The sequence below is a fragment of the Cuculus canorus genome, chromosome 2 (genome assembly GCF_017976375.1).
Source record: "Cuculus canorus isolate bCucCan1 chromosome 2, bCucCan1.pri, whole genome shotgun sequence".
Classification (NCBI taxonomy): domain Eukaryota; kingdom Metazoa; phylum Chordata; class Aves; order Cuculiformes; family Cuculidae; genus Cuculus; species Cuculus canorus.
The window spans coordinates 18,100,912-18,119,869 of NC_071402.1; the positions used below are offsets into that span (position 1 = coordinate 18,100,912).

The 18,958-nt window shown below is 32.5% G+C and overlaps 1 protein-coding gene across 3 annotated transcripts in view; it reads left to right on the forward strand.

The window, feature by feature from the left end:
- CSMD3 (CUB and Sushi multiple domains 3) overlaps positions 1-18,958 on the forward strand; it is a 610,540-nt gene that overhangs the window by 240,439 nt on the left and 351,143 nt on the right. Inside the window, exons 7-8 of one of the 3 annotated variants that reach the window (XM_054060149.1) lie at positions 6,423-6,731; positions 16,283-16,360. The exons of 1 other annotated variant lie outside the window; for it this stretch is intronic. In XM_054060149.1, coding sequence (XP_053916124.1) covers positions 6,423-6,731; positions 16,283-16,360 — 387 coding nt within the window. The remainder of the gene's footprint in view (positions 1-6,422; positions 6,732-16,282; positions 16,361-18,958) is intronic. One more of the 3 variants, XM_054060147.1, reaches the window with a different exon arrangement.

Below are 18,958 nucleotides of genomic sequence, written 5' to 3' on the forward strand. Positions count from 1 at the left end.
GAGCTTTTGGAGTCTTTGCTGTTTGATTAAATCCAGGGATCACTGCCTTTTTGAACCAACATCTAGAAACTTGTTTGAAACTTGTTTTATTAATTCATGTATTTCTTCAACTCTAAAGGTTGTTTTCCTTCCTGAATAGCTGGGAAGTGAAAATTGATTTGGTTGGAAGGATGTTTTACATCAGCCATTTATACTGATTTTATATTCTAAAACATCTTTTTGTATTTAGGATTCCTTTATTTTCTATTACTCACTTGCAAATCAACAGAAACAAAAAATGTAATTTGAACATAAAAGCAGATAAGCACACTAGATATTTATGAAGAATAAAAAGAAGATCTGTGAAAATAATTTATATCTGGAAAAAAATCAGGGTCAAATCAGTTGATATATCTACAGCAACTTTGACAGATCCAGAGTGCATTCTTTTAATTTAATTTATAAAATTATTGGAAAGTCTTGCAGTCAGAAGATATATAATGACAGTGAACATTAAAGAGAATAGTTAATTAAGATATTTTATTGGCGTACTTGGACCCACATCTCTTGCTTTCCTTCTTAATCAGATACGCTGGTCACTGCAAAGTTAGCTATGGGAAGGTTTTAATTTAGAATATTAGAAATATCTTGAGTGAAAGAATGAGGATGGAATGTAATGATTACTCTTTTTTTGAAATTCTCTCTATAATTACAATCATCTCTTTTTAATCTTTAAAGAAATATGCATTTTAGTTTTGCTTAAGACTGTTAACACTGATTTTTCACTTACTTATTGCAGAAGTATGCAATAGTTTACTTCTTGCTACGAAGTTACACAGGAAAAGTCCCAGGCTAACCTCTTCAGCACTTTATTAGAGTGAGTCCTGTTTAGGGTCATCTGCATTAAGGACCTTTCATTTTGTTTGGCAAGTCTATGGTTAGATCATATGTGTTACAAGGACTAATAAAGCTCTGCATCTTGAATTTATCCTGAATAAACGGGATAGTGAATAGTCCTATTTGTTCTCACAATTTGAATTCAATTTTATTCTTACGGATTAATCAGCAAAACTAATTCAAATTAATTAGAATAGCTGCTAAAGAGTAGCCTTAGATCCCATTTATTTGGTTTTAGGAACAATTTGCCAGTTTTCATCTGTTCTTCCACTGCTGAAGTTAAAAATATGTAAATTTAGAGTACAGCCTTAAATGGGCCGTATTCTACCTAGAGTCTAGGAACAAATAGAGTACTGCAGTTTGTCCTGATACAAGTTGTCTTCAATGTATTCATCTATGAGCTTGAATCAGTGACAGAGAACAGTTTCACTGGATTTGCAGCTGACACCAAAATGTCAGTCAGCAGTTAATATCGTCGAGGACAGGGTTTCCATCCACAGGAACATAGTTGTGCTGGAGGAATGGGCTAAGAGGAATCTTTGGAAACTTAAGAATGGCAAATGTAAAGTTCTGCACCTGAGTAGGAAGAGCCTCTGGCAGCAGGATTGGCTGAGAGCAAGGAGCTCTGCTTGAAAAGACCCTGTGGGTTGGGGCAGACAGCAAGTTGACTGTGACAAAGCAGTGTGCCCTGGCAGCAGAGAGGGACAACAGCATCCCGAGTTATATTAACAGGAATGTAGCCAGCAGATCAAACAGAAGAGTTATTGTCTTGTACTCAGCACTCCTGTGACTATGGCTGGAATAGCGCACCAAGTTGTGATCCCCGTGACAGAAAAAATGAGTTAATTGCTGGAGCAAGATCAGCAGAGGGTCATCAAAATGTTTGGGCTGAAGCATTTACCCTCTGAGTAGAGGCTGGGAGAGCTGGGCTTTTTCAGCCTGGAGAAGACGGGAAAGCTAATACCAGCTTCCAAATGCCTGCAAGTGAGTTACTGAGAAGACAGAGACAAGCTTTTCATGGTGGGAGGGTGAGAGACAATTGACAAACTCTGAAAAGAGATCTTCAGGCCATTATGAAGAGAAACTTTTCTTCTGTGAGGGAAGTCATGCATTTGAACAAATTGCTCATTTGTGCAGTCTCCATCATAGGAGTTTTTCTCCAGGCTCCACTGGATAAAGCCCTGAGCAGCTGATCTGACCTTCTGCCTGACCCTGGTTTAGATTGTGGTGACAAAAGCAGACCTCCTGGGGTCAAATTCATCCTAACGTATTTTGCAATCTTGTGGATAAAAATTGTTTTAATCCCAGTGTTGCATAAACCAAACACTACAGCACCCTACAGAATGCTTTCTGTTTTTCGATCAGTTTGACTCCTAATCAGCATAATATTACTAACGACTTGACAAATAAATAGTGTTAGAATGTTTATTTGTCCATCAGCTGTCTCTGAAATAAAAGGAAATTTAGAAAATCTTTAAAACCATTGCCAAATACTTGTTTATGAATCAACTTTTTTAGTTGCATTTCACAGATTTAATGGAGGGTTTTCAACATAGTCAGGTTTTTCTGGCCATGCTTTCAGTCTGTGAAATTGTAACACTTATCTTGTAATAGCAGAAATTACAGTAACATACTTCATGTCAAAGCTTTATTTAATATACTGTCACTTCCACTTAGTGAATGAATTAATTTTCCTTAAAAACCTACCTGTGTGAATCCTGCTACAACATAATTCTCATTCATATCATGTAAGAAAGAATGGTAATTAAATATTGGTAGTTAATTACGTTAATTTTATGAAATAAAATCCCAATCTTAAATCATGTGTTATCGCATGGTGACTAATTGCTAATACTTCACCTTCTGAAAGCTTGTGGTGGTGGAAGAGAAAAACAATTCTGGTTTAATGGGATAGAACATCCGCAGCTGAAATGTACATCTTAATCTGGGATTGGACACAACATGTTAACACACCATAGAGATCAAGCTTCTAAAATGAGTATAAAATTTAGTTTGTCTGAAATTAATTGATTTATATAATAACTTATAATATATAAGTTATACAACTTATAACTTATTATATAAGTTATTATATAAATTATATATAATATAAATTATATAAATTATATATATAATATATATATAATAACTTATTTCTAAGGCTTATAGAGATTCAAATTAAGATCTATAACAAGAATTTAATTTCTCTATTCTGCTTTCCACACATACAAACTACTGTAACTACTTTTTTCCAGGCTTACAGTTTCTATATATTGTTAAATTTTAATTTAATATTGGCACATGACTTACACCTTACATGAATACATTTTAAATATCTGTACTGATTGGAGAGGGAATATACATTTTTCTGGCATTCCCCAGAAAGGAATTTAAAGGGAAGCTTCCTCAAGTCACAGTTTTCTACAAGGGAAGAAAAAAAATTCTTTTCAATAAACATATCTTCACTGTATTGGATACCATTTTCTGCTTTATTTCTTTTGCTAGTCAATGCTTCTGCAGAGAAGGCAAAGGTATTCATTATCTCTAGATAATTTAACTCCCCCAGGGACTACTTGTAAAAACTTAGTCCATTAGATTAATTTAAATGGGAACTTCCTCTGTGAGTGTATCTGGGGTAAATTTCCTTTGCTATCATGTTTACAACAGGGACCTTGTGTATACTTGTAGCACATTGCACATTCGAAGTGCATCCAGCACAGATTCATAAGCTATTTTTGAAGCTTTGTCTCAGGCAAATGTCAAAGACTGTTGCCTCTTTCCTTTACTAAAAATGATCCTGGAATCAGGAGCAACCTCCACTCCCATATAAATAGAAAGGCTTATGGGTCTTCCATATGTTTGAATTATCCAGAGTTTTAGCAGTTACAACACTTTGGAGCACTGTTTCATTCAGATTAGTATTCTGAACTCAATTGCTCTGTAGATCATCAGCTTCCATATAGTTGTGAATTTTTGTGTTTAAATATCACTTCAAACATTTCCTCAGCTATGCAGTCTAATTTGACACATGAAAAGTTCTCAGTTTTACTGATTTTAATCTGTTCTTCATCCACAAGGACTCACTTAGAGAAGTGCTTGTCCAGTTTAGTAGGTTTCAGGCTGTGTTATCTTGGGTTGGTCAGGTTCCATTTTTTTGTGAACCAACAGCTGGAGCAACAATTACTCTTTCTTGTCTCCACATATTTACACCTCTGCCTTCACGTGGTGCAGTCTGGCAGTTCCTCAAGATTTAGATTTTCTCAGTTGCTGATAGCGAATTCAAATTGATGACCTACGTCTGAGTTGACATCAGTGACTGAAAATTGTTGGTCTAAATTTTATCCAAAAAGCAGAAATAATTTTTCCTTTCTTCTTTCTTGTACCAATTTTCATTGCAAGTTGTGTTTTGGTTTTTTTTTAAGTGAAAGAATATGTGACTGTTTTATGGTTTGCTTTTTCTGTTTGGTTTGGCTTTGTTTGTTCATTTGTTTGGTTTTATATAAGAAACTACAATGTTTAAAATAGACTCTTTAACAAACTGAAATGTAAAATTTAACTGTAGGTGGCTGAAGTATATGACATTGCTCATACCACACAGGTGTTCCAATTGGTGTAAACCTGAATATGAAGAAACCAGACTTTATGCTTTTACAGATTACAAATCATATTTAGGCAAACAGGAATGCATCTATTCTGTGCAGTAGCCGATACTTACCAGATTGTTTATACATAACATTTTTTTCCATGTAAATCATACCACACTTTTACATTTTACTGATCTTAGTAGGTATTTTGCTTTTTTTTTTTCAAGGATGAAATTTATCTTAACTTTTTTTTTCATTTAAAGTGCTGTGCATCTTTAAAGCACTAGGACATAATAAGTTATTAGTCTGAGGTTCTGAATATAATTTTGCTTTAAGCTTGATGTTGGGGGTATGTCCTTGCATGATAAAAATGCTTCCATATATATTTTCCTTGACTAATAATGGTTATGTAATACATGATAAGTTTTCTTTGTTTTTATCAACATTGTCGTGTTCCAAAATATTTCTTTACCATGTGCTTCTATTTTCTGTTATATTCTTGATACCATTCTGTCAAATTTTATTGTATCCTGAATCATAACTAGTTTAGTCTTTTGATATTATTCATTGTTGTGACAATTTTCTTCTTTTATTCTGAAATAAAGAACAAAAGATGTCTTGGACTGTGTTAGTTGCTCATATAGTTAGCTGTCATAGAACAGTAACTAGGTTTTGGTTCAGCCTCTGATGCATAAACCTGGAGTTTTACCTGGTGGTTTTGAAGTTGCTTAGTTTTGCAGGGGTAATCACCTTTGTGTGATTTAGAAGTGCTGTGCTGCAGAACAGGTATTTCCAATCTGTCATCACACACTACACTTAAAGAGAAATATGAAAGTCTGTTTAAGTGGAAGGCTCAGAAATAAAAAGAAGTGCAGAATATCATTGAATGACTGTTCAAATGTCTCTTAATTATTATTATGGAAAAAGAAAAAGTCCTGTTCTAAAGATACTAGTATAACACGGTACAGTTCATGCTATGTAAACTTTGTTTATTCTAATTTGTTATTATTAATTTCATTATGCATTGCCCAGTCATTTATTCACTCCAGTCAAGATGGAGTTGCTACTGTGTTAGATGTTCTAAGTGCTCACAGGTGTGAGAGTAGGCCTCCAAACTGTTGCATCCAAATCTAGGGAATAGGAAAGGCTGAGAAGTTTAATAAAATATTTTAAAAAAGCCCATATGGGTGTTATGTTTTAGCTACTATACAAGTTAGAAGTGTAATATTTTCACAAACATGGGCAATTTTTTAACTCATCAAACACTTTGTGGGTGGGTTTTTTGAGTGAAATAGCCTGGCCTATTACTGGAATCAGAGAGCAAAAAGAGTTACAGATGCAGCCTTTGTCCAAGATCAAGCATAGATAATTATGCATAGATGTTTTGTTTAAATGCGTGCCTTTTACTATCCATCTACCCTTGGCCTCATATCAAGCCTAAATGAGCTTTTAGAGCTCTGGCAAGCTTTGATGAAAAGAAACAAATGTATGAACAAATTTGGCAGCCTTATTAACAATAGGACTATGAAAGCTTTGCCTACGACTAGGTTACTATACGATGCTGTTGTATCACTCCTCGATAGGGTGGTTATCACTTTGCTAAATGTGAGATCCCTGTTAAGGATATAGCTGTATATTTTTCTCTAGCCATGCTGTTTTCAGGACTGAATTTGCAGGGGTGGAAATTATGTGCTGTCTTTCTGACTGGTACAAAAGTTTATACTATAAGATTTTGAGGACATTTAAAGCTAAATGTAATGTTGATATAATTACAAAGCTTTCACTAGCGTTAAAAAATGTTCTAATTACTTCAATTTTGTAAATAAAGCATATCAACTTTCCTCTTTTCATGTCAGTTGTCTTTACTATGTTAAACAGGGGGAAATTTAATCTCTTAGGTTGATCAGGAAAACACAATTTAAAAGAAAAAGTTAGCATCCAGTGCTACTGTGTGTCCCACAGGTTCTTCCACTTTGATCAAAACTGCCTCCACTGGTGAGTTAGAGGAGCGTATTGCGGCCACTACTGGTGCTATTACTGTTGCTAGCACATCTGCTGATGTTGCTGTATCCAGTGCAGTGACCACCTATAAACAGCCTTCTGAAGAGCAACAAGTGCAAGCTATGAATGTAAGAAAATCAGTTCTGGAGTCGGCCACTTCCAAGGAAGCACTCTCCCTTCAGCAAGCAAATTTACAAAGCACAAGAAGACGACCAAGAAATGCTGAGCAGATAGAAAGAACTAAAGAACTTGCAGTTGTTACTCATAGAGGTATTGGATATTATTTTACTTGTGCCCATGTAGTTACAGAAAAATATGTTTTAGGAATTAAAAGTGAAAGATCAGGTATCCTTTCAGGAAATGTGAAAAAAATTAAATCTTAGATTAAAGATTAAATCTTGAAGCTGAGTTCTAGTGGGGCAGCCAGATGGAAAAATGAAATTAATAATAATATTGTCATATTAATTCAAATTCATTTGATTTGTGAAAAGACAAAATGGAAATATCAGTAATTTTCTTTTGATGCCACTTTATAGCTTGTGTCATTACATTTCTCTATCAAGCCTAGTGTGAGATCTGATGAAAATTTAGAGTTGAGATTAAGATATTAATCTGTGCTGCTTATGTGTTTAGACATAACCAACTAAAGCAAAAAAGTATATATTTTATAAATAACTGCTTTATTCTGAACTAATCAGTGATGGAGTTGTAATCATCTACCTTCTGCTTAAATATCCAACACAAATTTGGCTTTTTAAAACATCTGTAAATTTTTATTCTGTCAAACAGGAAATCAATGAATGAAGTAAAGTTCATTGGGAATTCAGTTCAAAGGGAATTCAGTTACAAGTATTAAAGCAGTAAAGCTAAAAATTTGATATGATCCTATATTAGTATGATTTAACCACATGCTGAAGCAACATTTGTAGTATAAACAAAGTGTTATTTGTTGTGTTAAAAGGTAAAGATTATATCTGAAACATGAGGCTAAGAAACTGCAATGCTATTTTAACCGACATTATTATACAGAAAAAAATTGCATGTGGAATGTTTTTCCACATTCACAAGTTCAAGGGAAGAACAGCTTCATTTTGCAGGTTAATGTGATTCAATATTCTTTAGTATGTACTTTTAATTTTTATTGAGTGTTAACTCATTATTTTATATTAATTTATTTTTCATTATGATTTAATAAACATAAATGTATGGAGGAGGATCATCTATAGTTGTCTCTTACCTGGAATTGTTCAAGGCCAGGCTGGGTGGGGCCTTGGGCTATCTGATCTAGTGGGAGATGTCCCTGCCCACGGCAGAGGGGTTGGAACCAGATGATCTTTAGGGTCTCTTCCAACCTAAAACATTCTGTGATTCCATGATCTTTTAAAACACAAGCAGTTTGTAGAACTCTCATTATATGGTTGATATTTTTTAAAGACAATTTTAGTTTGGCGTCTGTTATCCTACTGGATCAGATAGTCAATGTAAGTTATTGTAGCTTCATTTACTAGCATCTATTAAAATAGATGGAGTTCCACAGAATTTTAAACATATTTCAGTAGGATAACTGAAAAATAAACACTGTATTTGGTTTGCATATGACACAGAGATCATTAATCAGCAATATATTTTTTACTTTTATTAATTTCTGTACAAATCTGAAGTATCTTTGTTGTTATAATCTGCTATAAGTTAATAGAGTTTAGTTTGTACTTGTTGTGTGGCTATGCATTCATTTAAGAACATCTCTGGTCAAGTTAAAAAAGCAGGGTTATTTTAAGTTGTGAGGGAGTATCTGAAGCTTGTAATAGTCTCTTCTAATTTAAAGATGTGAAAGCATACTAAATTGGCAGTTAAATTTGTCAGTAATTGTGATATACAGTTTCTTCAATCTCCTGTTTGTAATCATGAGACTACAATGTCCTCTCCACTGATTTCTAACTGTCCTTTTCTTCTTTGACTTGTCCTTTAATATGAGATACAGATAAGACACATACTTCTGAATGACTTTGTCATATTAAGGTGCTAAACCTTACATTTGGAAAAAAAAAAAAAAAAAGTATAGTTTAGAGGTAAATATACTGCTAAAATAAGTTATGATGTTTATGTGTCACATATTAAAGTAGTGTTACAGGTACTAAAAGGTACCATAGCCCACATGCAGATGAAATCAGTCTTGTATAGACTTGATTGGAGAAAAAAGCCCATAAATAGTTCTGTGTGGGGTTTATTGTCTCATGCCACATTTAAAGTCTTGATTTTGCTAGCATTCTTTAGGCAAAATCTGTTAAATACTTTTTACTATAACATACCCACAGAACAGTATATTGTGTATGCTATCCAGTGGGATGTGTCCCTGCCCATCACAGGGGGGTTGGAATCAGATGATCTTTAAGGTCCCTTCCAACCCAAACCATTCTATGATTCTATGATCCCGTTAGAGTGGGTATTCATATACTGAGAAAGAAACTACAAATTTTCCTTGGCAAATCCCAATATTTGATAGTATACTTATAGTTTCTATGAAAAAAATATCAAATTCACCCTCATTAAATAACTTGTAATGGTCTTCCATAAAGTATTCATCCTTACAATGACACGGGCATATTTTGAAGGAATGTTTGTGAATAAGAGATTGTTATTAATTGGCTTGAAGAAAGTTCCAATATATGGAGATATACCACAAGTGTTTCTATGGATATTTCAGTAGGTTTCTGTTGAAGTACTCTAGCATTTCTTTGACAATGAAATGTGCATGGAAGTATAAAAACTACTTGTCTTGCCTGTCGTATCAAATTACTATGGAATTATATGGAAGAGCTACTTAAGAAATGTATGTAAATACCTTTCAAAATTCTCTATCTATTTAGCAGATGTTCAAAGTTGTTTTTTACTTAGGAAATATATTGTTGCCTGTGCTCTTGAACATAATTTAAGAATTATACTCCCAGATATATGCAAATTAATAAATACTTACAAAGATAAAATTTTATATACTAAATAGAATTTACTAAAACTTACTCTATCATATACGCTTACATTTAAAATAGTAGAGATATACTGTAAATGTCATCTTCATTGTAGGCTTTATTGAGAATGTTACTAGGGAGATTAGAATAACGCAAATGCTAATTATAGAATAAGAATCACACTGTTGGCTTCCATAAGATTGTTCTGTGAATAAAATCTTTCAAATGAGTAAACAATAATAATACTATTTTGTTATCCAAACTGATATTTTTTGAAGTGTATGTGTGAAAGAGATGTATAGAGAGCAGTAGAGGTTTTTATCTATCTAAAATAAAACTGGTATATATGAATTAGTCTACCACACACAATATCTGGAGTTCAACAGTGACTGTAGGTTGTGTCAAAGGCTGGCTGAAGAATTTCTTCCCTAATCTCATTAGTCGGAAATAACTGAAAAGGATAAGACTTTGTGGTAACTGTTTAAGAGAGGAAAAAGGAAACCTAGATGCATTTGATAAAAACTTCCTTTAGAGGTAGGGAAGTACAAGTACCATTTTATAAGGCAGCAATGAGATCTCATGAGAAATACTGTATATAATTACAATTCCTCCAATAAAATAATTCAGACAGAAACAGAAGAATAAAAGAACTGTAATGGTGTTATGTTGTTCTGATTACCCCACCTTACAAAATAAAATGTAAGACAAGATGAAAGAATAAATGTTTCAGGAAGTGAATGCCAGTATGTGGAGAACTTAAATAGGGACTACATAATATATAAGTAGATACATTAGAGACAGGAGTGAGAAGAGTTCTTGTTATTGCAATGATGATACCTTCTGGTAGAAAAAGGGAGTGAATAAGAGTTAAAAGCTTGCTTTTGAGATGCAACTTGAAAGGCTAATGAGAAAAATATTTATATATGATAGCTGCAAGAGAAATACAGCAACATTTAGGTCTTGGGCTCTAATAAAACCAAGCACTCTTACTCAGGAAAGTGTGTCTCTTCCTCTGTTCCGCAGTAGGAGGAAAAAAATGGAGGTCCCTAACCACTTTGATTCAAGCTTCAAATGCGAAGCATTCAACAGCAATTCATGTGGATGCTACAACCACAGTTTCTAGTATGATCTGTCTTCTTCAGATGTAAAATCAGGAAGGAAATTGAATGTGATTTTTTGCATCGTTTATTTTGTTTGAATATTCAAGTACTGCTGCCCTGATCATAACTGCATTAGTAGGGGATAATCTGACATTATTGGTATTTTCTACTATCTTTGTTTCATACACTAAGAATTCAGAGTTTAGTAATGCTGGTAGCGTTATCAAATTGTTTTATAATCCACATCAACTCTATCTTTTCTTCCTGAAGGCTGTAGAATTTTTACTTCAGTATATGCAAACATCATAAGAGATACTTCAGAATTTTTACTTCTGAGTGCTTTTATAGCATACTAGTACTATCTAAAGATGTGCTAAGAGACATATATCCAAATGCTGAGAGACAAATATCCAAATGCCAAGAGACATTTGGACAGTGCCAAATACTATTTAATAGTATGCTTTAATTTTTGGTCAGCCTTGAAGTGTTCAAGTGGTCAGTTTAGAAGATTACTGTAGGTCTCTTCCAACTGAACTACACTGTCCTATCCTATCCTATCCTATCCTATCCTATCCTATCCTATCCTATCCTATCCTATCCTATCCATGAACATTTTATTATGCAAGTACACATGCTTCCTAATTAAATATCTCTGAGAGTGATGGTAATCTTACTTCTGGTGGTAATAGAGAACACGGAGTACAAGGATTTCTAAAAAAATCTTAAGCACAATCAGAATAAAATAAATGCAATTTCTGATGAAATTAATGCAGCAGAGTTTTCATTCTTTCATGCAATTGAGAAGAATCCTTGATCTATCTATGTCAAACACAATCAAGTCAGAATCTCACTTTTGCTGATGTTACACTTCTGGAGTTCTTAAAGGGACCACAACATGAATTTAAATAATTTTAGAAATTAAGTCTGAAACTTTTAAATTAAACTTATTTCTACTGAAGATGTGTGAAGTGCATTGAAAATGAAACATCTCCGATCAAGTCACTGGAGTTTTGTTCTTAATTGTAATTAATCTGGACCTCTACCCCAGAAATAAATAACTCCTATCATATAAGATGAACTCAGAATAAATAATTTATAGTACCCATCCTTTTCTTTCTTTTACAAGTAAGAGTAATAAAATTTAGCTATATCATTTTATTCAGGAATAACAATTAGTGGAGGCAGTTGAGCAGTGGTTTAATTTCTTATATTGAAAAATGAAGAAATAAAGTATTGTGCTTTTTTCCCAATGAACTGAATATTTGCAAAGATTATATAGAGTATTGGAAGTATATAGCTATATGCACCAAGAGTTACAACGAAGTAAAAAACTATACACACCACAAAGACAAAAAGAGGGAAAGATTGAAATTATTTTGAAGACTTAATTAATTTTAGTATATCATTATGATGCGCTCCATTCTAAGACAATATCCATTACAAAAGAATTCTAAAGTATGACCTCTGTACTGTAGACAAAAATGAGTACAAAGTACGAGCAGAGTAACAAGATCACTGGAACAGTTCATAAATGAAATATAGAAAAAACCTCAGTCTGAAATAGATACAAAGGTTGAAGAAAAAAAAAATTGCTTATCAAACCCAAGCTCAAATAGCACCAGGAAATCTTAATATATGACACTAGTTGTCATGTAGCAGTTCAAATAGTAACTGAATGCTTTCCTTAGGATTTCAAATCTCATTTATTTTCAAGAGAACATTAAATTCCAACACATTTCACTACTCCTAACTTCTGTTCTCCTTCTAAAGAGCAGAAAAGTCACCAAGCATTTGTAAATTTTCAGCATATCTACTCAGTTTGAGGATTAAACTATAGGTATATATTTTGGAGATTTTATTATACTTAGCTATTTGTTTTCAAAATCTTATTAATTTTATTAATTTATCTCCATTCTCTTTTATTTTTCTGTTTTCAGCTCTATTTTTGTCTGATTTTCTTACAAAGCCCTTATTCTCTATCCTTTCACTCTTATTCTCTAAGAACACTCAACTATTATACCTTATGCTATGCTTTACGATATCTGACTTTGTTTAGTATGTTAGTAATAGGAAAAAATAACTTAGGGAGAAAAATACTTGCTACTTAGCATTCCCCATTAAGCAAACATCTCTTTTTGCTACATGCTATGGAAAAATTTATAATGTTATGAGGCAGGAAGACTTTTTTAAAGATTTTAAAATAATTTAAAGAAATTTTAAAGATTTCTTAAGAGGAATTAATGAGATGATAATCAAACTGTTTAAAACAAACATTCAAGAGGACATTATTTAATTAACTTGATTTTTTTTTAACAGCTCAGTGAATGATAAAGCCCTGGGATTATTTGATATACACTTTTTAAGGATTTGTTAGAAAATATATACATATATCCTAATTTTTAAGAGCTTTACTTAGAAGCAGGGAAAGAAAAGGAAGAATGGGGAATGAGAGGTTTTCTGAAGAGCTGTTAAAGATTTTGAAGACTGATATAGGAAATCAATGTGGATATGTCCTCAGGTTTTCTTCTTTGTTTTTTTAATCAGTGAAAGCCAGGTCTACAAAAAATTGGACTCGGAAAAAAGTCAGTATATTTTGCAGTAAGAGTCTTATGTTCTTATATTAATATTTATGTAAAAATATTAACATATAAGAAGATTTGAGTATTCTTAAATGTTATTTTTTATATTAATTTTTAAAGGTCCAAGAAATTCTTAGTAACATAACACAAACGTAATTTAGCACTCAGGCATTTAACCACCGAACTATATTTGTTTAATATTTCGTATTATTTCTGAAAATATTTGAGTGTCATGAGTCATATAGATATGTAGTTTTGATGGGGTAGTTTTTCTGTATGTACATGCATATGCAGCCAAACACATAGTTTAGTCATACCATGTTTGAACCTAGTAAATTTCTGTGACTACTTCTTCACAGTTTTCAGAAACTACTGTTTCAATGTATAAAACATAGTTAAAAGTAAAATTCTTCTCTTGTAGTGTAAAGAGTGTTTGCTTTTCCTACTAGTATTAATAACCCCGGCAAAATGATGTGAATAGTTATGAAAGCCTCCAATTCTTTTAAATAATGTGTTCACCAAGACGGTCTTGTAACTATTTCAGTTCCACCTTGGATCTTGTGAACTGTTTCTTGCGTACATAAATCATAGATTGAGTATGAGTAGAAATAAACAAACAAATCCAAACCAATCTTCATTCTTTAATGTGCTGTTATGATGATTTCTGAAAATTAAGGCCAAAGATCTCCCTAATGTATTTCAAACCATCTCAGCATCTGAGATCATGTATTCAAGGTGATTACCGTTTTACTTAGGTTTTGGAAGAGTAGCTAGGCCTATCTTCTGATTCGTGAGGACATATTTCACACTGATGTTCAGAAAAGGCCAAAAGAGGCTTACTGTACTCCTACAATCGTATTTATGTAGAAGTAGCATCTAAAAAACCTCACATAATGATGAGAGAGCATTACTGTTATTCCAATCATACTCCACAACGTGAAGGTACTGTTCTTGGGTCCATGACTTCCACTGAGGATAGAAGTGCTTCTGGAATCCAATTAGTTTGGAGGAGGAGCTCTTCTGATGTTGAGGATAAATAATGCTACTTTAGTGTTTTGTGGCAACACATACGTCATGCTCCTGCAAATAATGTATTTCCCAGAGCCATTAGCAGTATTTCTGTTACATTATGATGATACACAAGGAAATTTACATTTCACCTCTTGAGTAACAAACCTTTATGTATTTAGAAGAAAGTGTGGTCTCTTCCATCAGAAGTGTAAACATATTTATCATCAAGTCCTAGATCTATCCTATAAATCATCTTTGTTAGTAGCATGCTGTTTTCTCTTGAATCTTGTTCTGCTCTTGTGCATGGTAATGATTACTTCTATTTAATAACAAAAATGGCATTTTGTGCTTTGGCATTTAGGGCTTATTTAAGGGTTTCTTTGATTATTCGTTGATTTTTTTATAAGAAGTTAACAGGTGCTGAAAAGTTCTTTGATGATGTACTGGCTACCTTCTAGGGTTAGCTTCTCTTAGACCTAGTTCCTTTAATTTCTGGTGTCTTCATCAACAGTAGTTGCTTGTAGTCAACATACAGCATCTTCTTCCATATATTTTTTAAATATATCTAATCTATAAAGTCATTTGAGTATGATGTACCTAAAATTAATGTGTTGTTTAAATTTATTTTTTTTTAGAAGGTTCATTTTTATCTGTCATTCATTGTTCACTGGCAGATAGCATTGGAGAAAAGAGGCACTTAGTTTAATGATGAAAAAAATATTCTTGTGCTGGTTTTGCATTATTTTCTTAACTTTTGATATCAATAATGTTTTTTGTTTACTTTCTTTTTGTTATTTTGTTTCAAAAATATGTTGAGGCTAGCGAAAGCTAGTTATCACAAATGCAGCCCTAAAGAAGGACTTTTACAAAAATCATTCAGCAGTGCTCTCAAGGTTGGAGCCAACTACCTTCCATATCACACTTTGCAAATCGTAGTTTTCAAGCTAGAAAGAGGACCAGTTGCAGAAGAACAATAGACTGTATTTCATTGTTTTACCCAAATCTCTGTAGTTAAACCAGAAAATTAGCCCATTATTCTTAATTTAATGATACAGTGTTATTTTCTATGATCAAAATATTTCTTTTTTTTTTGCCTATGTAATCTAAACACAGATAATAAAATCTCCATATTTTCTAAAAAATATTCTTCCATACTACAGCTAGGAACACAGCCAAGGCAGATTTTGAAAACAACTAGTGGAGATACTTTTGGATTGAGGAGGTAATCTGGGTGCCTGTAAATCTTGACAGCGTATTCTAATGTGTTACTTTTAGAAGGACAAAACATTGTAGATTTTTAGCTGTTGTCGCTGTTTGGTCTTTTTCCCAAATGCAATACTGACTTCTAGTGTAAATTTTAAAATCTGAAATTTCAGGCAAAATCTGTTGATAAAATATGTGTTGGCATTTCCACTGCTGTGTAAACTTTTTCAGAGTATATATGGATTAATATATGTCCTATATTGCTTCTGGAATTCAGGCCTAAGCACATATATTGGATTTCAACCTGCTTTCGATAGCACGATGTGGATGACTCTTTTTTTCCTTTTAAATTTTCTTTCAATGGGAAGAAAACTGAGTTAAAATTTCCAAAAAATAGCTCTTTAAAAACATCATAGTACCTTTATTTTACCTTTTTTTACAAGGCTAGTGACTTTTCAGTTGGCAAATATGCTAGCATTTGACAGTATTATGTGCTTTTTTTTTTTTTTTTCCTTTGATGGAGGGAGAAAGAAGGGGATAAACACTACTCTTCTACAGCTCCTTAATACAGAAGAAACACCAGATAAGATTCAGCTGTTCCACTGTTTTAAAGAAAACATATCTATTATTTTTATCTTCCAGGTTCCATAAATGTGTGACAATGTTTTACACAACTATATGGTGCATGGAAATAAACACTTTTGGCCACAATTTTTTTTTTTTCTTGCTTATGCAGGAGAAAAATTAAGTTACAAATTGTAGTTCTTTCCTTTGCCAGGTACACAAATTGGTCTCAATACTTGTTTTTGTAAATTCTTTTCCAACAAAGACACACAATATGAGCTTTTTAGGTAGCCGGTACTCTTAATTTGTATATAGTTCCATGGTTAAGTTTGTCAAATGGAATGAAATATTTTAGACTGTATTACCTGATACATGTTTTTGTTTGTTTTTTTAACTAGTGAAAAAGGCCATAGATTTTAAATCTAGAGGATTTAAATTGTTTCCAGGGAAAGACAACAGCAACAAGTTTTCTATCTGTGAGTGTACTCCTTTTTTGTTACTTTTTTCTAGTGCAAGAGTGAAGTTTGTGCTGTCTGTGTTGTTTGTGTGTTTTCAAAACTGTGAATGTGTTTCTGATCATATAACTGACTTAAATTTGTTTCTTCAGTCTGCATGATGGAGTTTTAAAAATGGTTCTACTCTAAAGGCAGACATTCTATAAATCTGGCATTGTAGAATGGCATGTTATTTTGTTAGAAAACTCACATTAACTTTGCAGTATTTACAAAGAAATATTCTTTCTCCCAGGTGCCAGCTGAAATCTGAGTTATGGCCAGGATATGCATTATTTTAATTGAAAATCATTACTAGTAGAAAAAGGCCACACAATCCAAAGCCTACCCTCATTTAGAAATGTGGAACCACACTTTTTTCTAAGCAACACATGAGGTCACTTTCCGAAACTTTTTTCTTCATTGATTTTGACAGTTTAAACTGATTAACTGACTGCAGTTTTAAAACTTCTGGAGATGCTTAGTGCCTTCAACTTTGAATACAGAAAATAGAAACTGAAAGTGCCCAGCGTCTTACAGGACCAACCACTGATTAACTTATGAGAAGGAGTCAGGAAACTTTCTAAAATAAATTAAATATGTATGACTTTAAATACATTAAAGAGGATCTCTATTGCAAAAGCATGTGCCATTTTTATAGAGTTTCTTTTTGGACTAGAACCACATTTTAAATATTTAAGAATAATTTGTTAAAATAAAGATGGACTAACTGCTTAGCCTATGTCTGCTTATTCTACGTTTCATTATTCTTCATAGTAGTAAAATAACTTGCTTTCGAAGCTCCTTAGTTTGGACATACTTGCACTAATACTTTGCTTAATGTGTAGTGATGGATTCTGTTTCCAGGATTTTTCAGGGCACACCAGCATAACTTTTAATGCATTTTTCAGTTTTAGATTTTAACGTATTAGTTGTGATTATTTTAATTAAAAAAAAAAAAGACCCTTATAACATTTACCAAGAAAAATAAAGGAAAACACACTTTTTTCAGTTTTTATAGTGTAACATGGTGCCATATTCAACATTTCTGTAAACTGCATCATCTAAGTAGTTCTGTAAGGCATTTCTGTTTTATTTGAAAACTTTGTGTCAAGATATTTAAAAACTAGTATTCTTTTTACTTATATTGGGTGACTGGAAAATAGCGTTTGTACAACTAGAAATAAGATAATTACAGTAGTGTTTGTAAAGTACATCACTGAGATATTTATCAGATGGTCCATCTGTGGTTTTATAATTACAAATGAGAATAATACAATGGCTGATAAAACAGATTATTTCTTTATAAAATTATTTTGCACAAATCATTAAATATTCTGCTATATAAAAATTAATAGGAATTTAGATATCAGACACTTCTGAGATCTAAAGCTAATTGTTACAAAATTAGTGATGAAATTATCAATCGATTTTTAAAATTCTTTATATGATTTCATATGCTATGATATTCTATGCGAAGCTGAAAACTTTTCTATCTTGTTTTATTACTTATGAAACACAGATTACCTATATGATTCAATAATAAATGGAGGCGAAAACCTTGATAGTTTTTACCTTTAGTCATCATAATCTTGTCATAAATAGATAACTAAGATTTTGTATTGCAACCTAGCATTTGATTGGCTAGACGCTTTGGCAGCTGAGGAAATTAGAGGCAGTATTTAATAAAATGCCTACACATTTGGGTATTAATTTTACACAAAATTCCCAGTGCGGCCTCAGCTGCATCTGTACTTGCATTACAACGACAGATATCATCCTTTTTAAAAATAGGTGGACCATCATTCAACTGTTAGTGGAATTAAGATAAGAGAATACATATTTTACATTATGCCTTGTATTAGCAATGTCTTTAGAAATTATCATCTATCATTTTTCATGTGTATGTCTTTTCCCTGTTTTACTTTTTTTGTATGTATCAAGTATATTAACATTTAATAGTAGCACAAAGGTGATTTGCACATTGTAAAGCCAGAATGATAATATTTGATTTGATGTTATGCTTTGAAACAAGTATGCATCAACCTCATTTTGCTAGTGTAGAGACTAACAAAATAAATAATTGGGGAACCTAGTTCAGTCTGAGTTAGAACTCTGGAACTCTCACTCACAGTTTCGTGATCAGACTATGAATTAGTGCTTTCCCAAGAGGAGCCTTTAATTTACTACAGGAAATCCTTTCATTGCTTCTTGTCATATGACCATCTGGGATGTAAAACAAAGATAGATAGACAGACAGACAGATAGATAGATATCTGGGGAACTATACAGGATTGTATTTCAGTAGACTGAAAAATCAAGCATTATGTCTGGAAAAGTGACATCAATACACAATAATAAAGAAGTACTTAACAGAAATCAAAATGGATCTAAATTTGTGCTAAATGCATTTCTGATTTGGGTTGATTTCTACTTGTAACTTTCCTTCTTATTTTTTACTGTGGTACATGTTTTATTTTCATTTTGTTACTGTAATTATTTTATTGGTTTTAACATAAACCTTTATATTTTTATTCATTAATATTAATAAATCCATGATTTATTTTTTAAAAATCCATTTCA